This window comes from Hippocampus comes, unplaced genomic scaffold (assembly GCF_001891065.2).
Source record: "Hippocampus comes isolate QL1 unplaced genomic scaffold, H_comes_QL1_v1.1 scaffold333, whole genome shotgun sequence".
Classification (NCBI taxonomy): Eukaryota; Metazoa; Chordata; class Actinopteri; order Syngnathiformes; family Syngnathidae; genus Hippocampus; species Hippocampus comes.
Genome location: NW_017805386.1, coordinates 443782 through 471589, shown reverse-complemented (window position 1 = coordinate 471589; position 27808 = coordinate 443782). Strand labels below are relative to the sequence as shown.

The window sequence follows — 27808 nt, the reverse complement described above, 5'->3', positions numbered from 1 at the left end:
TTTTCTTTCTTATAGTCTTGAGCAGTAGTGACCCATGTCTTCATACACACACACGCGCGCAAACAGCAGCTGAAGTTGAAATAATCATTTGGCAACATATGAAGAAACACCTTGCAATACAACATGGAGGTCATATCGGAGTTTGGCACAACACGAAAGCTTATCATAATATACACCCCCCCCACACCCCCCACCCCCGACTGCTGTAATGGTACTAGTTACATGCTTGCTTTTCCCTTCAGCGAAGAATACACCGTCAAGCCACACAGAGCACGAGAAGAAAAGTCCTTTGCGTCATTTCCGCTGCCATATTTAAATGGGAAAAGTTCAAAGTAGCTTGGCGCAGCGGCAACAAATAGCGCTAACAAAGTCGCGCGGCGACCCCCGCCGACCCCTAAAAGCGTCCTATTGCACTCCAGCAGGACTCGCGCCGCGCCGTCGGAATCATTTCTGGCCTGTTTTAAACCATCTTCAGCAAACCCAAAAAAACGGATACATAGATATAGAATTCATAGCGTATTCGGTAATACTAGGCTTATTATAACAGCTGCCGCACGTCCACACGGACGCGCGGCTTTTATATATCGATTTATGACATGGAAAATGCATATTTTATACATCGCTTTCAGAACTATATAGGCCGGTGCCTCGTGACGGGCGCGGCCGGATATAACATAATAGCTATTCTAGCGTATTCTCCTCCAAACAAATAGAAATAAAGGCGGCGGCAACGGCGGGGACCGGCGCGGAGCCGCTTGAGGTGATTTTTCCCAATTAAAGTCTCCCATGCACAGAGAGGCTTCAATACCGGTCAAGACTGGTTTGAAAACAGGCCAGCGGGACCCCTCCAAAGTCTCAAAAAGCTGTCAAACTCGCAAGCTTGAACGCCCGTTTGGTCGGCGCAACCACGGCAACTTGTCTTTCTGTACATTTGCGGCCCCAAAAGGGAGTGCCCGTGAACCCCTGCTTATTCGTGTGGGTTGAGGCGCGTCTTTTGGACAAAAGTAGTGCTTTACAGCTCTTTGTGGCATCTTGCTCCCAAGGAACTCCGGTCTATTGATTGTGAGTTGAGGCCCTTCATTTAGGCAAAAGTAGTGCCTTGCTGCCATCGCGGTGAGAAGGAAATATGTTGCCGCTTCATTTTGATAAAAGCGGTGCTTTCCTGGATTCTTGTGTCATCCTGGTGCCACGGAACTATGCTGAAGCGAGCTGAGAAGCCTCATCATGCAAAGTAGCGCTTGGGCGTCATCTGGTGGCATCTTGGCGCAACGAACTAGGTTGAAATGAGTTGCGGAGTTTCAGTAAGACAACAGGAGTGTAGGATTGCAGCAATCCCGTGGCACAAGGATGCCAAGGAAATATAATGAAGTCTTCATTTAGACAAAAGTAGTGCTTTGCCAGCATCTTAGTGCCAAGGAGCTATGTTGGAATAAGTTGAGGTGCTTCAATTATACACAAAAAAAAAAGTGATTTCCTGCCATCTTGTGGCATTTTGATGCCAAGGGACTATGTTGAAGTGATTTGAGGCGCTTCAGCAGCCAAAAGTAGCGCTTTAACATCATCTTGGGATATCTTGCCGCCAAGATTTTTGTTAACTTTTCTTTTGATGGCGGCGCGGACACCCGCAGCGGCTCCTCTTGTTTCTTGTTTTATGTTGAGAGGGAAGAAATTTCATCTGTGCTGTGTGCTACACATACAGCACATTTGACAATAAAGTTGTATCCAATCCAATCCAATATGTTGAATTGAGCTGAGGCTCTTTGTTTCGACATAAGTAAGGAACTACGTTGAAGAGTGTGTGTGTGTGTTTTGGGGGCAACTATTATTCGCCAATTTGAGCTTTTTGAGGGAGGTCTTGGTCCCTAACTCCCGTGAATAGTGAGTACAACAATCTCGAGCGCCTCTTTCTGTACACGTGCACCCACAAAAGCGCACAAACTATTGGAATCATATCGGAAAGCCGACTCGGCTAGCAGCGCACACATCACATTTTGGACGCACAAGAAAACAACGTTCCTTCTCTCGGTGAGCAGGGGGCAGGCGTGGGAGGGGAGGGAATTGCGCCACCTGTCGAGATGCGAGTCAAATAAAACAAAACACAATGTCAGGCCTGCGCCTCGGACACCTCGCTCACGCCACTGTATCTTCCACAGATGTACCAAAGCTCCGGTCGCAAAGCCTCCCCCCTTCTCACCCCGCCTCCCCGAGTCGGAACGAGCACAAACTTTACATGAAAAGGGACGCCTGCTTCTAAACGAGGGATTCTCAAACTTTTTGGGTCTACGGACTCTTAACAGGGGGAGAACTCTTTCCAATGTCCCGCTCATCATCGCAACACACACCAACTTCGTGTAATCCAAATCAATATTTATCGATGATCGTAAGGTATGGTACTAAACAATATCGAGGACCCGAGTTTGAGAACCGCCGTCATCTACACAACACAAGCAGGTGAGAACTAACCGCAGCGTCCTTGTCGCGCACGCTTCAATGGACATCGGGCGCCAATGAGCATGCACGTGGCGCTTAGGGGGGAACAAAAGAAGAAGGGGGAGCCTTGTTGATCACATAATTCCACGTTTGTCTATGCAAAATGTACTCAACACGAGACCAGAGAGGCTCACGACACCAACAATCTCAAGAAGAAGAAGCAGAAGACCCCCCACCCCCCGCACGTGAATTAACTACAGCCGTGACGATATCACCGCACCCGGCGCACAACTTTCCCGCTCAGTCCTCGACGTCCCGTCCGTGTCCCCGAAACAAACAGCGGGTGGCGGACATTGCGGCCGCAATCGCAGCGGCGCCCGGGCACACGTTTGCGGCAGAAGGACGCTGTATCGCGGCACCCCGGAGGGATTACCTCGCAGCTAAAACGAAGACCCTGGTCTGGTCATCCAAACTGAGTACCTGGCGTGGCTCCGCCCCCTCTAGAGCCCGGTGAGGTCCACGATGGCCTTGATGAAGATGGTGTCGTCGCGGATGTAGGAGTTCTTGGCATCCAGCTTGGAGAAGGGGCAGAAGAGCGGGCAGCCGCTGGCAATGTTCATCTCGCTCACCGGCCGCTGGAAGGACGACGAGGTGACGTCGGGCCGGAAGGCGTCGATGATGTGCTCCCGGTTGCTCTGGTCCAGCAGCATCAGGGTCACCTGGGCGGGGTGGAAAAACTTTCAAGTCTCGACTGAGAGTCGGGTGAGAACAATCTCAAGGAGCACACGCTGTTTGATTTGATTTATTTTTCTCAAAACGCGTGCTGAGAGTTGTGTGTTTTGAATACGGGGCTCATCAATTCCTCACATTTGTTTGGCTATTGGCAGGAGTCCCCTTTGCTGTACCTTCTGGTTGAAGGGCCACTTGAGCAGGGCGTCGCTCAGGCCCCGCATCACCACAAAGAACAAGGACAAGTGGCTGCCGCGCCCCGTCCCGTCCCCGTTCAGATAGATGCGCAGACACATCTTGTAGCCGTACTTGCTGGTGTAGAAGGCTGCGGGGAACCAGAGGAAAGGAACCTCTTGGAATCGCGAGTGGGCAATGGGATAGGAGCGCAGCGACAAGAGGGCCTTTCTTACCTGGCGAGAACATGGCGGGGGCTCGGCCGGCGACGGCGTCTTGTCTCTTCTTCGCAAAATCGGAGATCCTCCACACAAAGACGCCATCGAAGGTCGTGGCGGACATTTCTCGAAGCCGGCCCTCCATCTCCGCTACCGTCAGGTCCTTCAGGCCCACCGTCCTCTCCAGCTGCCGCACCTGCAAGGCCGGTTCTCGACTCAGTCTGAGACAGCGGGGACCAAACGAACGATGATACAGGAACAGTATCTTTTTCTTTTCAAATGAAGAGCCAATTAATTGGAAGATGAAGAAACTCTTGCCCATGTTGTTTATTGTAAATGACAACTAGTCCCCAGTCTCCAATAATATCAAGGTATAGTTGTCACGTTTATCCTTGATCAATTGTGTCATAGTGACTCTCCCACTCCGAGTGGCACGCGGGACCGCCAGGCTGACCTTGTTACTCAGGGCCTCGATCTTGTCCTGGTCCAGCTTGTGCTGGCGGTTACTGGCCTCCATGGTGGTGGCGAAGCGCTCCACCTCTCTGTTCAGGACGCACACCACGTTCTCAAAGGTGCCCGCCTTCACCTCCAGCTCGGTGCAGCGGCGGCCCAGCTCGGCCACCTTGGTCTTCTCGCTGTGGAGCTGCAAGGAGGAGAACGAGCCCGGGCCGGAGGAAGAGGAGGAGGCGGCGGCGGCTCCCTGCACGGGAGGCCCGCAGGAGGAGGAGGAGGAGGTGGTGGTGCTGAGCTGGGAGACTCGAGCCTCCAGTTCTCTGAGGGACTGCTGCAGTTCCACCAGTTTGTGTCCCGCCACCTCCAGACCCTGCGGCTGCAGCCCCTCCATGCTCACCTTCATGCCCATGATATAGTGCAGCAGCAGGTTCAAGTGCTCGTAGGCAAAGGCCCGTTCGTGCTCGTGAGTCTTCTCCTTCTCCACCTGCGCACAAAAAAGCGCCGAATGACTTCGGAAGTCTGTCGGCATATCAAACGCAAAACTAGCTCGACAAGGTCACAGCCAATATCACGTTGCAAAATAAGTGCCCTGCAATTGGCTGGCAACAGGCACCCACCCCGCGACCCTTGTGAGGATAAAGCGGATTAGGAAATGGACGGATAGATGAAAATAAGTGTGGTAGGCATGTCCATCGTGAGTCGACCCGTGAAAATGTCTCAAGAAGCCGCGCCCAAACAGTCTGCCATGTTGCTCCGAGGTCGATTTTCCACCGATATCATCGTCGATAAACAAGACGGGATTTGCCCCACGGTTGACCCCTGACCGGTCCAGGGTGCACCCCATCACTTGCTCAAAGTTAGCGAGGGGACACTCCACTGATGGAAAATAGAAAGCGGGCAAATTCAAGCACATCCACCCACCCCCCCAGCCGGACTCTTAAGAGACAGCGACCGTTGTTCAATGTGAGCGCGATTCCAACTCACCAGCGGCGACCAGGAGAGTGAGGTCACTCACCGACATGTCACAGCCCACGACGTGAAAGCGACACGGCATCCTGAACTTGCTGCAGAACTTGATGTGGTCCACGTACTGGAAGACGTGACAAAAGACGGCACGAGTGACAGTTGCGGGAGCAGGAAGTGGAAAGCTTCGAGCTTACCTTCTCCCTGGGTATCTTCTTTTTGGCGCAGCCTTCGCAGATCATCGGGTACTTGGGGCAGATCTCATCGTGGGCCTGTTGAGCAAACACAAATCGGACTCGTTTATTCGCAACAGTCAATTGTTTTCATTTCATCGCATTTCCATGAGCCGCGCTAATTCCGGTACGTGAATGTGAACGCCAGATTATGCGGGCCAATCGGATTTCTGTCTCTAGGTGTTGCCATGTCAATTTCATCTGCCTGCGGCCTCCAAAACAGTTGAGCCGGTCGATGGAGCTTCAACTGTATTCGTTATTAGTTTCTTTCACTGGCCCAAATTAGCGTCAGCATTTTTCCCGTCCTCTGATTGGTTGGTCAGAACTCGGAGCCGATCGAAGAATTGGCGGATCTTAGCGCTTTGATAAATCTGCGATTTTTGACATTACATCGTAATAAAATACCATACATATTTACTTATATAGCATAAGGTGTTGCCATGTCAATTTCATCTGCCTGCGGCCTACAAAACAGTTGAGCCGGTAGATGGAGCTTCAACTGTATTTGTTATTAGTTTCTTTCACTGGCCCAAATTAGGGTCAGCATTTTTCCCGTCCTCTGATTGGTTGGAGCCGATCGATGAATTGGCGGATCTTAGCACTTTGATAAGTTTGATCTGTGATTTTTGACATTACATCATAATACACAATACCATACATCTTTACTTATATAGCATAAAACAAAGATAATGGCATTCAAAAATAAATAAGTAAATAAGGGTGAAGTTTTCTGCCAAATTTTCGGGAAAAAAAGTACAGACAGTCAAAAATTCATATCTTTCTTGTTGTAAGCGTTAAGGGACCCGGAAATAAATTCTTTGATTAACTTTTTTTTTTTTTTTAAACAATTGGACAATTAATCGGCCATGGGAATTTTACTGTGCCAAATATCGGGATTGACATTGGCCTAAAAAATAATAATAATAAATAATAATCCAGATTGGTCAGGCATTTCATAACCGTCAACTCTGATGAGTATGATGTATGATGTTGCTTTTTTGTTTGTTTCCTCACCTTGATGTTCTTGAAGTGAAAGGGTTCCTTGCAGTACTTGCAGTTGAGCGTCCTCTCCGGGCACTCGCGCTCGCTGTGCCGCTCCTGCTCGTTGAAGCGAATGCGCTCCTTGCAGGACGGGCACGGCACAATCATGAACTCGCACTTGCCCTCGTGGTTCACCTGAGACATACCGCATGGAAAATAAATGCCGGGGACGTCCTATGAACATTTTCCCGAGAGCGGACGCACCGAGACCACCTCAACAGAAGCCGAGCACGCGGCCCCGACTCCTGTGACTCACCTCATACTCTTTGACAGATCCTCTCCAAGAGCAGCTTTCATTAACGCAGACGGCCGTCAGGTTTTCCACTTCCCGTCGAACCGCATTGTCGGGAAAAGCCTTGAAAAATATCCAGGAAAAGGTAAGCAACTGCCTGACTTCCGATGGAGACGGGAGTAAGTAAGTTTAAGTAAGTTTCACATGCTGAAAAGTGTGTGGGAGGGAGCATTTTTTTCGGTCCATGTCTTAGAGGTTCACCTGCTGTGGGTGGGTATGTCACTGTACTCACACATCCTTGTTTCAGGATCGACGTGGTCTCTTCAAAAATGTCCTCCTTGATGCATGCGTTGCATTTCTGCGGTCCGTTACTGCAAAAAAAAAAAGTCACAAGGAGCCATGCTTGAAAAAACAACACAGGAATTCTTTTCCCCCCATTTCCAATTGGAACCACGTCTACACGACAGCTGGACGACACTAAACTGGGAACCATTTGGGCTTTTGTCATTGCGGAGTTTGAAGCCTCGCCTTCAAACTTAAATAAATGTGAAGCAAATGAGCCCTCGTTGTTTGTTTGCTCGCTGGCTGACCTGATGGCCAGGTTGAAGCAGTACGAGCAGAAGCGATGGCCGCACTGCGCCTGGAAGGGTCGTCTCAGGATGTTGTGGCAGCACTTGCACAGGTGCTTGTCCTCCAGCTTGTTGCCCAGGATCTTCTTGGGGAAGCCCGGCTTGTTGCTCTCCATGGACGACGGAGGCGACGGTTCCTGGGAGGCCATGCTGTCCGATCACAAGCGTTCACACCTGGGTGAGCCAGACGGCGCAGTCATTCCAATTTGTTGCATCGCAAAAAAAGTTAAGCCGATAGGGTCAGCAGCCTGGCGCTCGCCAGCACCAGGTACCGCCCAGGGACCACACGAGGGGTCAGCCAGCCTGTGAGAGATCAGGAACATGATCAGTGTCTTCACAAATGAATGTAATTAATAAAAACATATGAAAATAATTTGAGTTAATGAGTTATTTCGGAAAGCGGTCGCTCTGAAAAAGGTTGGATAGAGTCATCGGACAAGACAATAAATACGTGATGGCAACTACGTCAGAAAATCATGGGAAAAAAAGACTGTGTGATCGAGTATAGACTTGAAAAATTCGAAGAGAAACGTCATTGTGTGAAGACAATATGTAAGTAATATTTTTGACCAAAACTTGATCATTTTAAGAAAATACATTTGTCAAACTCTGGGATGGAAATCAAAACGTGTTTGTAAAACCAATTAATCAAGAAAATTATTGACATCTTAGATCGGTTATTATGAACATAATTGTTAGCTGCAGCCCTACAATAAAGTTAACAAACACAACAGAAAGTCTTGCTCTAAAGAGAATAAAGTTACATTACCAATCATAATATGAAGAGAATTAAGTCAGAAGATTCTCTAAGAACTCAAATCATAATCGTTAAGAGAATAAAGCGTGAGGAAAATAATCAATACGATGACGATGGAAAACGAATGAAATTAAAGAGAACAACGGCGACAGTCTGGATGACCCATTGGAACAACTTTATTGTTCAAATTTAAGAAATAAGGTGTAGCAGTATCAATCGAGTCGTTCCCATTGAATGAAGCCCCCTGACGTTTAAACGGCAAGCTGGAGGAAATTGAGTCCACGATTGTGTCGCGAGCATCGTTCGAGCATTTAGCAGCGAGGGCCCCGGCCGCCTTTTTGTGGGCATGTCGGCCTCCTAACTGGCTGGTTGCCGCCTCCTCCCTCGCCTCCATTGTCTTCTTGTTGCTAAGCCGTCGCGGCATCCTCCAGTCAGAAGAAGAAGACGAAGAGGAGGAGGAGGAGAAGTGGTACTCGGAGGAGAGCGAGAGAGAGCGAGAGAGAGAGGGAAGGGGTGGGGTAGGGGAGGGGGTCGGAAATCCCCCCCACCACCCCCAGCTCACCTGCTCGGTCTCCTGGTCTTAATGAGCCGCCATGGCCTGCCTGTCCTTGTCCCGAGGCTCCACTCGACGTTGTTTACAGGCGCGACGACGGCGGGCTTCTCGCTCCCGCCACAGAACAAGAAGACGGACGGGCTCCTCGGCAGCGGCGTCTGTTTTCGTCGAGCGACGCCATTGCTTCCCTCGCAACACGACCGCCGGTGACGTCACGGGGGGCGGGGCTGACGGTGGGCTTGATGACACACACACAAGCGCGAGTCTAAATGAGGAAAAAAAAAAAACAGCGGCGCATCCCCGCGATTTGTGGGGGACGCGGGGCCCCGTGACCGGCGAAGATGCCGCCCGTTGAAGGAATCGCATTTTTTCCAAACCCCAAAAATTTGTGACTTCCAATAAGCGACCTATAGGGGTTGCTCCCACCCCCCCAAAAAAATATATATGTACTTTTTTTTTGGGGGGGGGGGTTTACAGATGAATCCGCAGGTGACTAACCGTAAGTACGCAGAGTTCCACTTCAGTCACTTTTCCAACGAAAAAAAAATCCCCCTTTTTGTGAGATTAAAGATGTCTTTCGATAAAAGTCATATTCTTTCCCAAAAAATCACGAGAATAGTCGTAAGTATTTCAAAACATTATTAATGATCTAGCAACACCATTTTTTTTTGTATGAAAAGTATTTTTTGTCAAAAAATATAATTTTGTATGCACGAGTCATATATTACCAGAACTAAGGAATTCTGGCTTCTGATCCTTCTTTAATACAAATGCTCACATCGTATAAAAGCAAAGACTCCTTCATGATACACTATATTTTGAGGGATACTTACATTCTTAATATAAACACCACACCCACCCTTCTGAAACGCTTTTAATGGACAAAAAGTTGAGGGCAGAACATAATGTATTTACACACAACATGTGTAACGTTGCACTCTAACCGATTCAATCCCTTGTTTAAATTCTTTTAAAAATATAGCATTTACAATGGGCAAATATTCAGAAATGACAGACTGGACCTTTGGACAAGAAATGCAGCTGTGAAAATGCATATGAAATAACTTGGACAAGTCTGAGCTGTCTAAGTGGCATTTAAAAATACAAGTAAGTTACATAAAAATCATTTCAGCACAATTTTTTAAAGGTACGGTACATAAAAACAGTAGAAGCTCCGGAGTGCTTCCAAAGGGGGCCCTTTTTTTTTTTTTTTTTTGAGGGCATGAATACTACAGGTGATCGATACTCAATGGAGTCACATAATCCTGAGTTGAGGAGATCATTGTCCATATCTTTTTTAGGTTTCATCCAGAAGCTTCTGGAGGTTTCCCTGAATCTAAGCACAGAAACAGTAGCAGTGCGATGCCAAAACAACATTTGATGACGGAAGGACTGACGTGCCCACCGCTGAAAATCTGCACAAACCTTTTCAAGCTTAATCAGGCTAGCGGAGAGTTCGCCAACGATCGCGGCATCCTGGACCGTCACTGTGTTTCTGCAAAGAGATTAGTGTTTTGTTTTGTAGTGAATCATCAGATTTCACACAACACTGAAAAATCATATTCTTGGCAATTTAAGCATTTCAAACTGTCTTTTCAAAAAATTCTCCTCATACCCTCCGTGCAAACGATCCCTGGCGGACATCATGGCATTCAAGCGATGCTCGAGGGCCGCCATCTTGAAAGCCATGTAACACGAGGACATTAGCAGGACGCCGACTCTGTTTTTGGAGGATCGGCAAACATCTCAAAACAGCCTCAACAACAAATTTCATCTGGCGCGGCACGTGGTCAACAGACTACTCACAGGAACAAATAGATTAGCAGCACGGAGAGCGAGGTCGGGTGAGGCCCGGCTTTGTCCGTTGTCAAATTCTGGGCTAGAGGAGGGATGGCACTCTTTACAGCGGCTATAAGAAGTCTACACACCCCTGCTCAAATGGCAGCTTTTTGTCAATTAAAAAAAAAAAAAATGAATAAGATGTGCTGAGGACTTTTGTGACTGGGTGATTTCTCGTCATGAATTGTTCAAGGCGGCAATTTGTCATGAATAACCGACGAGATGAATCATGCAGGACGGAAAGACCAATGAGTGTGACGGTACCGTTGTTGCCTCGGCTCTTTTGGCCTGGCGGCAGGTGGACGTCGGCGTGCACTGACACCTCCCTGCTCAGAAACGGGTCGGGGAGGCCTGCGAATTCTGCTCCATGAAATGCAGAGTGAGGGAGAGACAGACAGAGTTGAACGCAATCACACAGTTCTCAACGCATGTACAAAAAAGACCCACGATCCAACAACAAATGGGTGAAACCCGGCACCCGCAACGCTTTCGCAACCTCACGCGCGTTCCCGTCACCCACCGTCCATTTTGTCACAATCGGGAGTTTGCGACCCAGAACTGCTACTACTTTCCGCCTCCATTTCCCGTCGCCTCTGTCGCACCACGCCATCCAGGTCAGAGAATGTGCGGCTGAAGTCCTGCCGAGCGCGCACAGGAATATTTATACAATGGGCCCACTGCTGAGAACAAGGACCTTGCTTTCGACACGCGCTACAGCACAAAAATGGAATGAAATAAAATAACAACATTCCAGACCAGAGGAAGAGATGGCAGGAGCTTGACTCCAAAGCCGTCCTCGCAGGCGGAGGCCACGTGACTGCTGCATGTCTTCTCCACCTACAAAGTTGTCGCATGTTATAGTTAGCATGTGCGGGATTTTGTTCATCCAAATCATTCTGAATGTTTTTGTTTGAATGGAATTGTTTCTTTTTTTTTTTTTTAAACTACGTTGTTCACTGGACGACTCGAGCCGCCGCACAACAAATGCTAACCCAAAAACCGAAACCCATGCAGCTCATTTCGGACATATGAGCGATTCAAGTATTAAAGTGGAGCTTTTTTGGGCTCCACAGAATCACTTCGGGAATGCGTTTGTTTGGACTGACCTCCAGATGAATGCACACGGACCTCAGGAACTTGTAAGCGGTGTTACGAGACAGGAAGGACACAAAGACATGCTGGAAAAACACAACGTGGGCTCAAGTTAAGATGAATTTGGGCTGTGGTTGTTCAAACTGTGCTCGAGCCCGCTTCACTCCTGGAATCTGGTAGGTCTTTCTTTTGTTTTGTTTTGTTTTTTTCAGGATTCAGGTGCATCCTCCAGATTGGTACATTTTCACTCCGCTGGCACGCACGTGCGCACTGTATCGGTGGTATTACCTGCTCCCGTGTGCTTTCGATCACCAGGGCGTTGGGCACCAGCAGTGCTGTTTTCGTCTTCTTGATGAATGTCACAGACGCCGTACGGATGGCGATCTACGGAGAAGTTTTTCAGTGTTTCAGAGCCGGCCACCTGCCAAGAGAGTACGTCATACCTTTGTATCCCTGCCAAAGACTTTGGAGTGGAAGCAGATCCAGTTTGGTGAGACAAACATTTTGCCCTGATACAAGATGTCTCTCTGCAGGGCGCATGTGTAGCCTATCAACAAAAAAAAAAAAAAGGTGGGTGGATGGGGGCTGGGGAGAAAAAGTCACATTCGGAAAACAAGCAGTTTCTTCACTGCGGCGGCGGACATACTTTGTGTGAGCGCTTCGTCTCGGCTCACTTCCTTGAACAACTTGTGAAACTGCACGTTCGTCTTGGACAGCTGGAAGAAACCAGAAAACTGGAATACATCAAGCATGATCAACGCATTGATTTGTTTTCAATGTTGAGAATGGAGCTCATCATGTGGTGCAGCAACACATGGAGACGGACAGACTATCTTTGGCCACATATTTGGGCTTCGGGATTTTTTGTGGGGAACTCTCCCCCAGTATTGATGGAAAACCCCACTTATTCACTTTTTTAAATCCAAAGAAAAAAGTCGGACATACATCCATAAGTGTTTTTTGTGAAAAACAGGGTTGACACTCCTCAGAAAACACACAATATGTTGAAATATATACATATTTTCCAAATTGAAAACACATCCGTGGAGCATGCGGGGTGACACTGTTTCTTAAATTCCGTATGTTCCTGAAGGTACCGCCTCGGGAACTGGAGCTTGGCTGGTGGTTGCTGGAAAAGCAGGAAGTACGGGAACGCACCTGGGCGGACGGCGACTTTTTTCCCTCCGACTTCGACAGCCGGAGGTGAGAGGGCCTCCTCCGACCAAGCGGACTTTCGTTGTCTGCCTCATAACTTTCCACAGAGTCAAACAAAGTCACGTAAAAAGGACTTGAATACAACTTGGAATAAAATTTTCATCCAACGCTTCGTAATAACCGAAAGGAAGTGAAGTGAGCTCCAGCTGGCCCGAACTCACCTCCTCCCGCGTCGGCACTCCGTCGTCCGGCACGGCGGAGTCAACGGTCGCTCGGCCGGCTCGCCCATCACCACCGTGTCGCCCTCCCCCTCATCCCCCACCGCCGGCCACCCCCGCGAGGAGCCATACGAGATGCCCCGGGGGTCCAGGACCTTTGCACAAAGGGGAGAAATTGTGGGAAAAGTGGCTAGATGGAGGAGGAGGAACCGGGGAGGAGTCGGGGGAGAGGCCGGGAAAGGGGGCGCGAACCCGGGAGCGCTGGAAGAAGAAATTGCCTCCTTTTGATACTAAAAAGAATTCCACGACTGCATTCCTCGTCATTTCATTCACTAATTCTCGGAGTTTTCACAAGTTCTAATTCCGATTAAAAACAACAATAACGAAGAAATCCATCCTTTCGTCTGCTTTTTGGGCCACGTCGATGTGATTGACTAAGATGTCCACCAGAGGGCAGCAACGTCAATAATACAGTATTTCAACATCCGTTTTGTAGGCCAGATCCAAATCGTCAAGTGTTCAAATGAAGTGAAATGACAAATACTTTCTGGAGTTTCTTGTTCGTGAATTGTGGAACAAACGTGAAATGGGCTTTTCAAGACAGAACAAGAGGTTGAAAACAGAGTTAGTGTTTCAAAGGTAGGACCTCCAACCGGGGTAAGAGTTCTAAGATATGCTTAGATTTTCAAAGCAGGGTTCCAAGACAGGTTTGCTGATGTGTGTAATGTTGCACGATTACCCTGTTCGGTGAGCCACGTTCCATGTTTTGTGTGTGTGTGTGTGTGTGTGTGTGGTGGCCTGATGACAGCTTCATGACTGTTGCGAAACATAACAGCCCACATCTGTCCACTTCTTTTGTCAGACATAACTGGGACAATCCGAGTGGGATAAAATTGCAACTGTATCAGATGTTCCCCTGTCGCAGGTCGGTCTGGAATATATCACAATTTTTTTTTTTCCAAAACTATTTTTCTTTCAGTCTCGGAGCATGAATTACCTATGAGGAAACCCAGCTGGGATGGTCATGTGACGAACAAAAAGACGCTTGATAAAATCTTCCCATGTCCTTTGGAGATGATTTATTCTTCACACACACACACACACACACACAATGGAGTCAGTGTGTGTGGGCACACAAGTTGCCCTCCTGAGAGGAATCTGGCATGAAAATCAGACGACAGAGAGGGAATCATATTTTTGATTTATTTGACAAAATACAACTTGTTACATTTCCAAACCTACAGAGCCCCTGATTTGCGACCCCTGCCCCACAAAAAAAAATTTTAGGCAGAAGTAGTAGTCGTATTTATTCAACTGTTGTACTCTTGAAGTAAGTGGAGTCTGAAATGCAAAGTAGCAACCAACCCATCAATGTAAATTTAACAACAAAAACTGCATCTTCACCGGAAACTTGTTGCTAATGGTACAGGCTGCAATTTGTCCCAGGCAAGAAAAAATGAAAAACTCCAGAGACTTATCCTCAATCTGTTGTTGTGGTCTTTGTGGGGGGGAACAGTCAAGACACCCACCGTAAACGCCAGCAGCTGTTTATGAACGACGGCGGCCAATCGGAGGGGGAAGGATGCGAGATCAAATAATTTTTCGCAAGCGAAAAGGCCGACGCGGCATTTTCCAGCCATGCCGACAAAGGCCAAGAGTGTGCCTTAAGGAAGAAAGATACATTAAAGATGGAAAAAATGTCTAAAAAAAAATAATGTGCAGATAAAAATATCTTAAATAAATCCTGAAAATATTTGAGAGTACATTGTAAAAATAATACACGATACATACCGTATATAAAAATAATATGAAATAAAAAAAAAAAGATTATTATTTGGGTACCATTTTATCTGGCCTTGATGTGCTCATGTACATTTTAAATGAATCCTTCTCTTTTTTTCCCCACGTGTGTAAAGGAGGAGAGGCGGAAAGTCGGACCGGGGGGCCGCCATCGATTGTCTGCCATTTGGGATGGATGAAGCAAGCATCTAGCATCAGTCAGTTAAAAGTGCATGATTGACAGTGTAGGATAGTGGTTTGAAACTACCATCATCATTTCCCCCCCCGCCCCCTGGAATATTCTATTGAGCCGACCCCGTTCATTGCGGGAGATGCATCCCAGACCTATTCCGAACATCAAGAGACCATTTAATGCAATTCATCATGTTAGCCCTCCCACACACTTTCAAACACACTTAAAATGATCAAACTATTGATTGCTATGGACCCCCCCCCCCAAAAAAAGTAATTGAATTGTCATTTATGTTTGTGCATTTTCTGCAATGTCACTTTGAAACAATGTCCTGTTTTCTAATAAGTGATGGAAATTAAAACCTGTTTTTTAAAATCCGATTCACAGATGAATCAGCAAACTAATGGACAGATTTATTCGTGAAATATTTTCTGGTTGAAGCCCAAAGTGCATATATTTATTCATCTCTTATCGTCATTTTTTTAATTTAATTTGATGATGTTGGCTCACTTTTGACGAGTTCTGTGGTGCCGTGATCGTCTTTCGCGGGACATTCCGATTGCTGTCCGCTCTGCTGATGTCCAAACTGGAAGAGGATTCTCAGCTCGCCCATGTGACAGCGTGGGAGCACTTCGGGGGTCCACTCGATGACAAAAGGGCTGGGGTCGTCCGGGTCATCCGAGCCGGGCCCTGGTATGGCCGGAGATGAAAAACCTGCTCAAACGCGTGCGTATAATTAGAATACGAGGCACTCACCAACTTTGAGGAAGGTCCAGAGTTCCATGGGACGAATGGCTAGCGTCCTATCCGCCCTGATGCCATCCGGCGGCTCAGGTTCAGGCGGAGGTTCGGGACAGTGAAAGCGGGAGTAGGAACCATCCACGTTCCGAACGAAACTCTGAGTGAGCTCCAACTGCAACTGGCGGACAGAGGACGGCGACGCGGGCATCAGACGCCAGGAAGGGAGAGTACATTTGGGGGGTTGTTTACCTCAGGGGTGTCAAAGATGTGTTTGACCTGTGCGAGGTTGGTGATGTGCCAGGTGTACTTGGAGAAGGAGCCCTGAGGGACGCCATCATTCCTCACCAGCACTGAAGCGGACACCGAGACATCATGGAGTTTGGGCTGACCTGGGTTAGCGATTAGCCTGGTGAAAAAGGCCCCCACCTGTGGTGAAGTTGGGCAGCCGCCTCTTGGAGCCCGGCGACAGGCGAGCCTGCAGCGCATTGAAGTAGTGCTGCGGAATGTAGTACACCAGAGGCTCGGGTTTCCCTGCGGGGAAAGAAAAAAAAATGTTCCGAAATTACTGTTACTGAACCAAAGGAATGTGACGAGGGCATATTTTGTGAACTTGGATGAAGAGGCATTTATACTTCGGGCTGAAATCACTTCTGTATTCGATTTGCGTGCAGCAGAACAGCTAAATGCCACTTCACCATGTTTGCTTTGAAACCTGACTTTGCAGAACCCTCGTGGGTTTGTATTCACTTCGCATTTCCTCCATGAATTCAGATCCCAAGCCATTCGGTGACTTCTAGGCATTGCTAGCTAGCTCGCTAACTGCATGTCACAATGCGGCGGGGGCGAGCGCTGATGCAAATGAAATCGCTCAAGTTCTTGTAGAGCGGTGACAGGGCAACTCCTACCGGGGTAAATGAGCACCTCCCTTCATCTTGTCTTCAGTCATGCATTTCGAAAGAAATTCACTCGACCGAGTCTTGAACACTACAGGAGCGACTTTGCATCCTAAATGCAACTGGAAAACGGGGCGAGCTGTGGAAATTTGCTTGCCTACCGTCAAACTGGTAGTGCATCGTCTGCTGGATCCTCTCTGTGACGCTGGCCAACCACTGGTAGAAACTCATGGACACGGAGGCCTCGTCCACCACCTGACCGCCACCTGGGCCACGGCGGTTCAATGACCAGGAACAAGTCACAGGAGGAAGAAGAAGCCTTAAATGATTTGGACTCGTACCCGAAAGAGCTTCGTCCGGGCGCGGCTTCTTGGCTTTGTGAGGGTATTTGATCACTTCCGTGGGAAGAGGAGGGGGCCTCTCGCAGGGAACGAGGACTCTGCCGGTTTGGGTAGGTAGAATGCCTGAAAGACACGGCCGTGAAAGGCTCTCATCGATTTATCGGATTCATCAGACACCATTGAGGACCTTGCAATATGAAACGCAAGAACGCGCATTTGTCCTCTTGGGGTTGCCATCATCTCGTTCTGGGTACAGATTCAAAAGGCGTGCCTCGGCTTGGCGCGTGACGGAGTTCATTTCCGTAATCGACAGGGACAGTTTTAGATTTGGAACATTTCCCAAAGGAAACTTTCCATCTCGTTGGAACCCTCCGGCCCCATCAGATGACGACTCGTACCAGTTGTGGCGGGGTTGATAAAGGCGGCAAATTCGCACGCCAGTTTCTCATCGCTGGCGAAGGCGCAGACGCAGGCATAGAAGTGCAGGCAGGGGCGCAAAGGGTCCAAGTCGGTGGTGGCGCACGTTGCCTCGACCCTCCGCGGGCGGCAGGTGCAGTGAAACGCCGCTTGCTGCTGTGTGACGACAACCTCCCGAGTCCCCCTGGCGCTTTTCGCCGCCTCGGACGGTCCGGCGCCACCGCCGACGGTCAGGTGCAGAAGGCCCAGGGGGTGCGCGGCATCCGGGTGGCACTTGACCACCAGCGTGTCGCTGGACACTCGCTGCACCAGGGGGCCCGGGGACTCGGTGGCCAGGTTCCACAGGTCCTCTTTGGCCCGCATGGAGGCTGTCAACGCCTCCAGGACGGAGCTCTTGACGCTGAGAGGGACGGCGGAGCGGCGACACTCGATGGCGGTCTTGATGTGGACGCAAAGGGCGTCGGGCGAACCGGACTTGGACCGGTCCGACTTTGAACCCTGCCCACAGGCCGGCACGAAGCAGCGGCCCATGTTGATCTGAGACAGCAGGGGGTCCCGCTCGCCCGTGGAGATGGCGGCGTCGGTGGGTGACAGCTCCACAAAGCCCAGCCGGGCGCATCCTCGTCCTCGGTGGCACACGGAGAACACCTGTGTTCGATGTGAAACGACCGAAATGACATCTCGGAGATCGGCATTGAGATTTATCCTCGTGCGAACAGGAACAGCAACCACACAGCAAAAGCAGCATGCAGCATGCTGTTTGTTTGCATTTGCCGTGGCAGGTATGTTCACACAAAGCTTTGTGGAACGTTTAGTATGGAATTAATATCAATCAGTGAATTCAACATGTGGGCCCGTCCGTCCACAAGAAGCTACGTTAAATACATGTGCAACCAACCTGAATGCCGCTCGCTCCTTCGTCATCCCGCTCCCTCCCGTCTCGCCCCTCACTGTCGATGATCACTCGGACCGCATCCACGGAGCCCTTCCGCCCCCCCCTGGTCCCCGAGGTGGCGTTCCGGAGCGATATCCCGCATGCCTTGTTCTTGCAGCTTAGCCCCCGGGTGCCGTTGTAGACGCCGCAGCGGGGACACTTGCGGATGCCGCGCAGGGTGGCCCTCCCAAGGTTGGAGAGGAAGGCCGGGGTTGAGGCCGGCCCCGCCGCCTTGGTGCGGACGTCCCCCTGTTTGGCAGCTAGCGGGGGCGCGGACAACGGTGGGATGATGGGAGGTGACACGCTTTCCATTGTCCGACTGGTCAAGAAGGAAATGATTGGATTATTTAGCGTGTACGGTTTTCAAAATAAACACGTCTAGACTGTGTTTAAACTCATTCACTCATCCCCTACTCTCTCATCAGGATACAGTACACCCCTGCCCCCCATTTCCCAGGCTGACAGTTGCTGAGTCTCAGTTTGTTTTTAAAACGGTCTTCTTATTTTCCTCTGAAATTCACGTCTTCTGTTTTGAGCTCAACGCCAAGCAATAAGAGCGGTACTTTGGCACCACCTAGTGGCACCCTGGAGGAGGTTCATTCAGACAACCTCTGAACTGTGGGCCTGACTGGCAAAAAGGAACTGGAGTCCTTTTCCTCCACCCCGTGGCATCAAATAGAATACACCATCGCCCTCTTTCTTTTCACTTTGATTTGTGAACGGTGGGCGTGAGACGCCCTCCCAGACTGAGAAAATAATTGTAAAATCTACGTTACAATATCAAATAGAATACTGGAAGAGCTTAAAGGGGACTTCGCGATTTCTGACGGGGTTATAGCACCCCCGGTGTAGCGCCATCGCTCGCGGGAGCATACGTTCACAGTCATGCGCAAGCACGGACAACACTCCTGAGTTTCGAACCCCGAACCAGAGAAATTGTGTATCAGACGTGCATTGGTCCAAAGTCTTGACGTAATTCGGAGATGAACTTGAATAAAACAAGTTAATCTTGACCCCTCCTTGGCTCGTTATATTGTCTTACTTTATTTAAGTGCAAGCACTGCAGGTGACTATGACTAAATATCGCGTCAGGTACCTGAGAAGGTTCCCTTTGGTCAAGCAGGGCTCCATTTCTGCCTCCAGATACGTTCGTCCGTCGCCATTGCTCCTTACATCGCAACACCCGCATTGCGCCTGTAACGGCACTTCGGACTGGTCCGAGGGAGTCACGTGAAAAAAGTGGGCGGTGACTCCCGGAGGGAGGTGTCGCGGGACTTGTCGTAAATATCAAAAGACTGGTGACAGATTTATTATCCCACTCCCGTCACACCGTTCGTCGCAAAAATACAGCTTGTCAACATTGTTTAGCTAAACCACCAGCCGATTCTTTTGCTTGGCTTCTGTACAGCAAATTGTCCAAGGATGGCGGCGAGTCATTTTCTCAAAACAAAATTGAACGTGCTGGGGAACCGGAAAATACACGCGCAGCCTTTTTATTCGCATACACACACTCACAGCTCCAAAACACATGCGAGGCCTCACACGTTTTGACATACACACCGAGTCGCTGATAGTGTAGCGGTACACTCGCCTGACTTGTGTGCGGGTTGCGTGGGATTGATTCCGACTCAGCAACAGTGTCAATATGCTTGTGTAATGGTCGTTTGTCTCCATGTGCGCCCTGTGACCGACTGAAGGACCGGTTCGTGGTCTTGTCCGTTTTTCCGCCCCAAGTCAGCTGGGAGAAGCGGTGCTGAAAATGGACGAACGGGTTTGCAGACTCATTGACACAAATTCAGTTTGTCTCCCATATTTTCACTCACTCACTGGCAAATTTACTGACAGGATTCATTCTTGCATACTTTCGCACTCACATTTCCACTTATTTAGTCACAAATTAATTTCGCTCTCATAAATTCGTTTACACGACGTGCAAATTCACGCTCTCTTATAATCGCGCACGCATTGACACACTCATGTACAGACAATCCCAAATTCAGTCTCGTTCGGGCACTCGTTTTCAAATCGCACTCACATTTCAGACAGTGACTGCCATAATAAAACATTCTAATGTTCACACTTATGTACTCACCACATCAACTCACATTCATACCGTCATATTCGTACTCACATATTCACGCATACAAGTGTCCCGAATGAACATCATGTCTTTATACAGATACAATTGAACAGAGCGCTCAGTTATTTACAATAAGACTTCCAAAATGATGTTACAAAACAAGGTGGAATGCAAAACAAAACAAAAACACTTCAAATTGAGTGATTTTTTTTTTTTAAGTAGTTGTGCAATATTTGTCTGCCTGGTAAGTAAAGACAAGCGTGGCAGTTGTTTTCCCTGCGAGAAGTTGAAAATCCAATTTAAAAGATAAAAAATAAAGTTGGCAGCCGCTCGATGCTTCCGAAACAAAATCGCGGTGTGACTGCGCAGTCAAGTCACCCAAAATTAACAACAAAAGAAAGGCAAAAAGCTCTTTTATCAAGCCGAGAAAGGTGAAAAATGACTAAATTAAAAACGGTGTAGTCCTTCTTTCGGATCGAGAGGGGTGTAGGAGCGGGTGGGGGAAGCGGAAAGGGCGTAATAAGAGCCCGACTTGTGTGTCAAAGTATCAGTTCATGCACACAAAATCGTTCAGGTTACTCAGTCCGTATTCTTTGCTTCTTCCTCAGTGATTTCCTACATTTCACAGAATGACTTCAGCACCCTGAGAACTGGCCAGGACTAACAGGGGAGGGACGAGACAACACGGATCGGGGAGAGGGAGGGGGTGGGGAGGAGAAAAAAAATCTCTTTGGCTCTGCAAAACAAAACCTGGCGACGGCAAAGACCTGATCCAACATCGCCTTTTGCTGATCTAAATGGTAGCTGTGCTCAGCTTGTCATGTACATGATGGTGGAAAAGACGCAGAGTGCGCTTTTTTTCTCCAAACCAAACCAATTAAAAAAAAAAAAAAAAAAAAAGTGGGGGGGTTGGGGGAGAGAAAGAGAAAATATTGCCGAACCGATGTCCCTAACCAGAGTGTAATGAGTGGCGTCCAGCGGGCGAGATCAGTGGGTGTGAAAGCCAGCCTGGTTGGCGAGCATGGTGCCGTTGACGCCCTGGCCGGGTTCCACCATGCCCCCGTTGCTGACGGCGCCGACGCCGGTCCACCCGGCGGCGGAAGGAAGAGGACTGAACACAAACACAAATGGAGGGGGCTTTATGTTTCAGACACAAGTTTCAACTCAACTGTACTTCTGGAGCACTTGAAAACAACCACCGCGGTATACAAAGTGCTGTCCATGGAGCAAATATCATACATACATACAACAATAAACAAGCAATTAAGAACGAAGACAGGAGAAAGCAGAAAAACAGTAAAACTGAGATCAAGTCTGAGATCAAGTCTGAGTCATGCTGAGTCATGCACACGGAAGCTGTTTTTTGACCACCTCTATCACAATATTTAGGAGTTTTGTGTATTTTATATCCAATGTACAAATATGTCTAAATTGAGGTTCCTTATTTTTAATATTCGATACTGCAACATTTTACTGTTACATATTCGACTTTATTTTGGTATCTAGGTAAAAATGCTACTAGCATACTCAAAATTAAAACACGCACATCGTTAAACGAACAGCAAAACTGCTCAAATTACTGATATCAAAAATCCTAACACCCCCTTCCCCAAAAAGTGTTTATTCTTTATGGTTATCTAGAACATCAGTTTTCCACTCCCTGGTGATCTGAAAAAGTTGACGGCCAACAAACTGGACTCTTCTTTTTTGTTGAAATCTTTGTGTGCGTTTTTTTTCCTTTCCTCGGGCAATTAATTCTGCGATGGGGAAAAGCGGCCCGCAAACACTCACTTGTAGCACTGCTGATCCCAGCTCTGCCCGTAGACGCCATAGCTGGGTACCTGCCAGCCGTTGGGCACGTACTGGCCGATCTGCTGCGTGTTGCCGTACCACTGCCCCCACTGGTTGTAGGGCTGCGCCGCAAAGCTCACCGTGCTCTGAGGCAACTGGACCTGTTGGATGGGGTTGACCATGTCCGTGGTCTCCTTGCCCCAGTAGCACTTGACCACAAAGCCCTCCACCGACGTGCCGTTGACGGAGACGATGGCGTGGGCGGCCGCCTCGTGCGAGTTGAACCTAGACACAGTCAAGTCTCGCTCTTGATCAAAAGTCACCAGACGCTAGAACGGCTTTGGGGTAGCTGTCACTGCCTATCAATGCCACAAGATGGCGGCAAAGCACTTATTCATAAATCCCTCATGCGCTCATCAGCTACAATTATTCAACACAACCGAACATCCTGCACATGATGCTCATCAATAGAATTCGCTTTTATACCAGCCTGAATAAACTGCGAGACCAAACTGAGGTGACAGTCATACACTGGCAAAATCTGAAGACTGATAGCGACAACACGGCTGCATATGGCGCCGCTGACTGCGCTCAGCTGACCACAGCCGCGTTGTGAGTAAAAGCAGCGCCTCAAAAACGGGTAAGCCTTCATGGCTTCAAAACTGACCTCACAAACGAGTAGCCCTTGTCCGGGAAAACGCGGATTTCCATGATTTGTCCAAAAGGCGAGAAGGTCTGTCTCATGATTTGCTCTGTGAAGAAACAAGCATTTGAATGTTGATCTCATCAGGAGAAAGGTGGGTGGTCCCGCCCCCCTCCCCCATTTTAAAAGTGTTCCCAGGTGTCTCCTCAATCTATCTGCGCTGAACTGTGTTGGTGTGACGACTTTGCAAAGGTCACCGCGCTCACCCCAGACAGTTCAAAAGCCCATTTCTCATACTACATCCTCACCAGTGAGACCTGCTGTGACTCCGCCGCAGTAGACGGTGCAGTTACTGAGACTGGACTGGTTGACCACCTCGTCGAAGGACAGCTGCTTCGTGCTGCTCGCTGCCAGACACAACAAGGCATTGACGTTCGTTTTCTACTTTCATGAGTTTGGAATGATACAATGTCACTTAAAAACATTCCCTGATCTCCTGGGTAAAGTTTTCCAAATGTGCAACTTTTCTGACACATTTAGCGATTCCAATTCATTGGAATTGTCCAAACATGGACCCTGGGGCAACTAAATTTTTTTTTTTTCATTTAATTGAAAAAAAAAAAAACAAAAACAAAACAGAAATGTTCGTCAGGAGCAGATGCCCGAAAAATCAAAGCACTTTAAGGTGCCAAAGTTGCATCTGCATTTGAGGAGTTTCGACTCTTTGCACATTGATCCGAAACCCTCACAGCAATTCCAAATTTAAAATGTTCAGTAAATTCTGGACATTGATGGCACTCTTTTTCACGTTGCCCAAATTCCCACATTGTGTTCATGATTCTACATGAAGAAAATTGAGCAAATCCTTCCACGTTCCTGAACATAGTCAAAACATTTCAACTTCATCGAGTTCGGTGCTTTCAGATGCATCTTGGAGAGAGTTTTTGGACACTTTTTTTCAGGATTCCACATCTTCCATGACTAGATTGCAAATAGATGCAATAGACATTTGACAAATTCACCTCCTCCTCTTCCTCCATTTTTCCGACAAATGAAAAAAGTCCCAAATCTCGCCATACACTTTAATATCCAATTCCACAACATTTCAGTCCCTCGTCAGCTCTTCAGCATTCACAGACATTTTCCTCAAAAATTGCCTTTCTGTAGTTCTTGCAAGACTTACTCTCATTGGTGGTTTTGGGTGTGGGCTTCCGTGTGGCCCAGTTCGTCCTGATCTGCCTTCCTCCCAGCCACTGGCCTCCCATCTGCTGGATGGCGTTCTCCGCATCCTAAGCACAACAACAACAACGTCAAGCCGGCGCCCCCCAGCCCGTCCGGGGCATGAAGCGACGTGACGAGACGAAGCGCTCACCCATTTGTTGAAGAAGGACACAAAGCCGTAGCCTTTGGACTTGCCGGTGGCCATGTCCTTCACCACCCGACAATCCCTGCAGATAAATGCACACAGAGAAACAAGGCGGCAAATTTCATTTCAGAGCATCGCACCTTCAGTGTGGTGCCACAAGTCAGGCGGCATTGAGGTCTAGCATTAAGCGAGAGGGACTAAAAAAAATAAAATAGAAAAGCACAACACTATTCACTTACGATATTTTCCCAAAGGGACCAAAGGCCGCCTTGATGTCGTCTGTGGTGATCTCAGGACTCAGATCTCCGACAAAGACGTGGAAGTGACCTAAAACACGTTTTCACCATTTGCGCATTTACAACGCACACGAACACATCAACCAAGGAGGGAAGAGTTTGCGGGGGAGGGTGGAACCGCGGGGCTAATTTCCATAACACCGCCCATACACAAGCCAAAAGGTAAAGAGGACCGCAGCAAGTTTTTGAACGAACAGATTAGCGTTAGCTTGAGTGTACAAAGTGTAGCGCATGAAGTGTCGCCTCCACGAGTGAAAACGCTTTTCGTGTCTTGACGATCGCTCGATTGTCTTTTTCACATTGACTCATTTTAATGGCAATCCCGAAAGACAATATTGCTATCTTAGTTGTGGTGTTTATTTGCACGTACTGCTCGTGTCCTTCTTTTGGCTGGTCGGCGTGGTGGCCCAGTTGACCTTGACTTCCTGCAAAGAGACACAACATGGCAAGGGGAAGCGTATGAGACGTGATCAAGGAGGCGGAGAGCGCTTATGTTCTGATTAGGCCACTTGTCACAAACCACTTTTACTTCAATTTGCTGATTTTGAGGTTGTTGTTTTTAATGTGGTGGCTTCTGTTCTGCATCATTACACACCACTGCAGATTGTTTTTTTTTTTTTCATAAATTGTACGTACCTTTTCATAAACTAAGCACACAGTAAGAATTTAAGAATGGGCTATCAAGATGTCACACCCTCATAAATCAGGAAAAATGGCAGTCAAAAAATTTGGGAGCAAAAAACTGAAGGAAGTAAGGTCCAAATAACAAGGGACTTACAAACAAGTGAATTTTACGAACTTGTTCTACTCCTCAAACGCTCCTTCAATACCTGTTGAGGAATAGAATATTTTCAACTGAATGTTTGTCTTACTACAAGTGTGCCGGCTAATGGAAAGAAGGTGGTACAGCAAATAAATAAAAGACAACACACAGACCAGTCAAAGAGGCAGGAGAGGATCATCATCCTTTCGCCTTCACCCAATACAATAAAACAATTGGGGCTTTTAAGGTTGAAAATATTTTCTCATTTTTTGGGGTGGGGTCGGGGGGGTTACTCGTCAAGAATGGCACACCCAGCCCGGTCCGAGAGGCTCACGCCAAAGGGGATAAGATCGCTTACCTTACCCAGAATTTTCCGACCGTTCATGGCCGCAATGGTGGCCATGGCGTGTCTATGCTCATAGAATTCCACAAAGCAGTAGGGATCGTGACCCGCCGTCTGGAATGGACGAGAGAGACAAAAAAAATACAAATACACATTCAGAATCGATTACCGCAATGAATAATCGGGGAAAAATTTGTTTTCCATTCTTAAACACAATAACATGCATGCGAGTTGCAGGTGTTATTTTTGTCCACATGAGGGCGCCTCCGTGATTGCGTGTGGAAGGCTTTAAAAGGTGGGGCCTGGCCTGGTGAGTGATGTAGACATCAACGAATGAGAGTGAGTGTTGGCCGGCTCGTACCTGGCGAACGCGTCGGCCAGTCTGCTTGTTCAGTGACGCAACTCGGCCCTTGTTTGGGCTGCAGTGGCTAGATACACTGGGTAATTGTACCACCTGGCATCTAGCAGAACTGCAGGGAATTTCTCTGCCTGTCACTTTAAGTCACCGGCATAAATTAATGAACAAAGAAACATTACTTTGAGTAAATAATCTTCTGGGCCTGTATTTACTCAATTGCAAAAGGTGCTAACATTTATTAGCAGCTAATCCGTACATAAGCTATTTGTACAGAAGAGAGTCAATCAGAAAAGTTAACATGATATTTTTTCCTGAGAGGGAAAAAGAGAGTGTATTCGAAGTGGACTGTTTATTCAAGAGGGCAACGTACCCTTGCGATATGTTGGAGTACGGTGTCAGCTAGAGTCACTTTTTGAGGAAATACGGACTATCACCACGCTAAAGCTAGTCCACATTTGATCTCCTGGACTGGATTTGACAAACAGAATAAGCTACATGAAACGAGAGAGGGGGGGAAAAACAAAACAAAAAAAACAAGGGACTCACATCTACGATCATTTTACAACTCTTGCAGGGTCCGATCTGGCCAAATAACTCCAGGATAAGGGCTTCCGTCACATCTCGCGACAGGTTTCCCACGTACCTGTACACAAGCAAACAAGAGGGGGAAATGTCAGATGGAAACATAGCCTTTTTTTTTTAATGGATTATGATGATGATAGAGGTGTAGCGTAGACAAGTGGTACCCAACAAGTGGGGCACGTTGAAAGACTGAACAAGAAATATTTTCGAGACCCCGGGTGTTGTATAGAGTCCTTTCACGCTCCAACTGTGTGCGAGGCGGTGAAGGTTTCTAAATGGGATAGTATGAACAAGTGTCAGAGGATTTGGGGCAAATAGGAGCCAGGAAGGTTTTGGTTTGTTTTGATGGTTGTGAAGCAGTGACAAAATGATCTGTAACCCATTTATGTTAAAGGGTGATGTTATAGGAAGAGTTTTCGATTGTCAATGGATTGGTGATACTTAAGTATGTACACATGAATACAGACAACATTTTTAAGGGTGGCGCCTATTTTTTTGAGAAACTTTGCCATTCGCGGCGGCTCTTGGTCCCTATCCCTCCGCGAATAACGAGCCGATATGTACTCTATGCTTCTAATTTGACCTGAACTTACCTCGAGCTGCTAGCTTTTAAAATAGCACCGAGCTAATCTTAAACCAGGAAATACAGTCCAGACAAACGGTTTTCATCGTGAATATCACTTGGCCCCGGTTAAGTAAATGAATCAAAATGCGAATACATGAAGGAGCAAACAATAAAGAGATGTGGACACAAAAAAATGAATATCAAGGCCCAAAATGCTCGATTTTTAATTGGTCGCTTATTGAAATTAGCTTGTCAGCGCATTACATTGTCCATGCTGCTGTAGTAAAAGCGTGCCCTTTCTCTACATTAATCCAGAAAATACTTTAAAAGAACCAACGTTATTTATGCCTATTGTGTCATTTTAATCAGGGTCAGTATGGGTTTGGAGTCCGCCGGCTGATTGGTTACGTTAGCACGTTAGCTCCATGTTACGTGAGCAACACAAGTGAGCTAAGCTAACAAGACAACCGAAGCACACTCACAGGGTTTTGGGCTGCTCATCGTCCATCCTGTTTCAAACTTGTTGGCCAAGACCGAGTTGCAAACGCCGGGCGGAGGACAAGTCCACGACCGTCGCGAGCAGCTGCCAGTGACACCGTGTCCGCTAGTGTTTTTGTGGCGCAGTACGAAGACGATAATACCGCCGAGACTGGGGGCGGGGGAGAATACAAGCCACGGAGCGAACAATGGGGCAGCCGACAAAAATGGCGGAACGCGGAGCCCTCTGCTGACGAGCAAGGCGCACGCGCGGCACTCTTAAAAGGAAAAATATCACTAACTGCACGTCAAGTCGTCGATATAAAATCCATATACACAGAAATTCACAGGATCATTTTCTTATCAGATTTATCCAGGCATTAAAATGTAAACGTATCAATACGTTTATTTATGTGGTTCCAGCCCACACATTAAGTGCTTCGTAGCAGACCGACGTGACCCGTGTGCCTACGTGGCGGTCATGTTGGCAGGGGCGACGTTCCCATCAACGGAAACGCATGGACATTTTT

At 48.0% G+C, this 27808-nt stretch overlaps 4 protein-coding genes and 1 long non-coding RNA gene across 7 annotated transcripts; 1 reads left to right on the top strand and 4 right to left on the bottom strand.

The window, feature by feature from the left end:
- Positions 1-1908: 1908 nt before the first annotated feature.
- LOC109517693 (TNF receptor-associated factor 2-like) lies at positions 1909-8531 on the bottom strand. Its single transcript, XM_019873005.1, has 11 exons — positions 8422-8531; positions 7064-7276; positions 6766-6844; positions 6498-6596; positions 6215-6376; positions 5165-5239; positions 5020-5094; positions 4006-4488; positions 3570-3747; positions 3336-3484; positions 1909-3149 (listed from the first exon to the last, which is right to left on the bottom strand). Exons 2-11 carry the CDS (start codon positions 7249-7251, stop codon positions 2931-2933), a joined length of 1707 nt encoding a protein of 568 aa, XP_019728564.1. The 5' UTR covers positions 7252-7276; positions 8422-8531; the 3' UTR covers positions 1909-2930.
- Positions 8532-9270: 739 nt separating this feature from the next.
- Positions 9271-12914, bottom strand: LOC109517695 (GRAM domain-containing protein 3-like). Of its 2 annotated transcripts, none has more exons than XM_019873007.1 (13): positions 12720-12914; positions 12502-12595; positions 11990-12059; positions 11787-11890; positions 11632-11727; positions 11358-11429; positions 11008-11088; positions 10772-10931; positions 10516-10611; positions 10219-10291; positions 10028-10132; positions 9838-9907; positions 9271-9748 (listed from the first exon to the last, which is right to left on the bottom strand). In XM_019873007.1, the coding sequence occupies exons 1-13, from the start codon at positions 12785-12787 to the stop codon at positions 9710-9712; spliced, it is 1128 nt and encodes a 375-aa protein (XP_019728566.1). In that variant the 5' UTR covers positions 12788-12914; the 3' UTR covers positions 9271-9709. The 2 variants fall into 2 exon arrangements, with proteins under 2 accessions (XP_019728566.1, XP_019728567.1); XM_019873008.1 differs by having other exon boundaries at positions 10772-10889; positions 12720-12910.
- Positions 12915-13256: 342 nt separating this feature from the next.
- On the top strand, positions 13257-14782 carry LOC109517699 (uncharacterized). The gene is made up of 2 exons (XR_002168594.1): positions 13257-13641; positions 14633-14782. It is a non-coding gene; the product is annotated as an uncharacterized LOC109517699 (long non-coding RNA).
- cunh2orf42 (chromosome unknown C2orf42 homolog) lies at positions 13715-19232 on the bottom strand. 2 transcript variants are annotated; one of them, XM_019873004.1, is made up of 10 exons: positions 19111-19229; positions 17979-18333; positions 17062-17728; positions 16664-16786; positions 16484-16588; positions 15856-15960; positions 15679-15779; positions 15445-15607; positions 15199-15378; positions 13715-13874 (listed from the first exon to the last, which is right to left on the bottom strand). In XM_019873004.1, exons 1-10 carry the CDS (start codon positions 19143-19145, stop codon positions 13834-13836), a joined length of 1875 nt encoding a protein of 624 aa, XP_019728563.1. In that variant the 5' UTR covers positions 19146-19229; the 3' UTR covers positions 13715-13833. The 2 variants fall into 2 exon arrangements, with proteins under 2 accessions (XP_019728563.1, XP_019728562.1); XM_019873003.1 differs by lacking the exon at positions 13715-13874 and adding an exon at positions 13906-14379 and having other exon boundaries at positions 19111-19232.
- Positions 19233-20164: 932 nt separating this feature from the next.
- On the bottom strand, positions 20165-27532 carry LOC109517694 (nucleolysin TIA-1-like). The gene is made up of 11 exons (XM_019873006.1): positions 27284-27532; positions 26201-26297; positions 25312-25410; positions 24561-24615; positions 24134-24221; positions 23901-23976; positions 23712-23817; positions 22837-22935; positions 22553-22637; positions 21886-22170; positions 20165-21205 (listed from the first exon to the last, which is right to left on the bottom strand). Exons 1-11 carry the CDS (start codon positions 27307-27309, stop codon positions 21082-21084), a joined length of 1140 nt encoding a protein of 379 aa, XP_019728565.1. The 5' UTR covers positions 27310-27532; the 3' UTR covers positions 20165-21081.
- Between the last annotated feature and the right edge of the window lie 276 nt (positions 27533-27808).

Coding starts and splice junctions, on each gene's coding strand:
- LOC109517693 (XM_019873005.1), bottom strand. CDS start 7,251: ATGGCCTCCCAGGAACCGTCGCCTCCGTCGTCCATGGAGAGCAACAAG. Junction 6,845..7,063: donor TGCTTCAACCTGGCCATCAG/GTCAGCCAGCGA, acceptor TTTTTTTTGCAG/TAACGGACCGCAGAAATGCA. Junction 3,150..3,335: donor AGTGGCCCTTCAACCAGAAG/GTACAGCAAAGG, acceptor CACCCCGCCCAG/GTGACCCTGATGCTGCTGGA.
- LOC109517695 (XM_019873007.1), bottom strand. CDS start 12,787: ATGGGCGAGCCGGCCGAGCGACCGTTGACTCCGCCGTGCCGGACGACG. Junction 11,430..11,631: donor TCGAAAGCACACGGGAGCAG/GTAATACCACCG, acceptor GTGTTTTTCCAG/CATGTCTTTGTGTCCTTCCT. Junction 10,612..10,771: donor CGATTGTGACAAAATGGACG/GTGGGTGACGGG, acceptor TTCATGGAGCAG/AATTCGCAGGCCTCCCCGAC.
- cunh2orf42 (XM_019873003.1), bottom strand. CDS start 19,145: ATGGAGCCCTGCTTGACCAAAGGGAACCTTCTCAG. Junction 18,334..19,110: donor ACCAAAGGGAACCTTCTCAG/GTACCTGACGCG, acceptor CTTCTTGACCAG/TCGGACAATGGAAAGCGTGT. Junction 15,780..15,855: donor GCTGCCCAACTTCACCACAG/GTGGGGGCCTTT, acceptor TGTCCGCTTCAG/TGCTGGTGAGGAATGATGGC.
- LOC109517694 (XM_019873006.1), bottom strand. CDS start 27,309: ATGGACGATGAGCAGCCCAAAACCCT. Junction 24,222..24,560: donor CCAAAAGAAGGACACGAGCA/GTACGTGCAAAT, acceptor AACGTGTTTTAG/GTCACTTCCACGTCTTTGTC. Junction 21,206..21,885: donor TGGGATCAGCAGTGCTACAA/GTGAGTGTTTGC, acceptor GTTTGTGTTCAG/TCCTCTTCCTTCCGCCGCCG.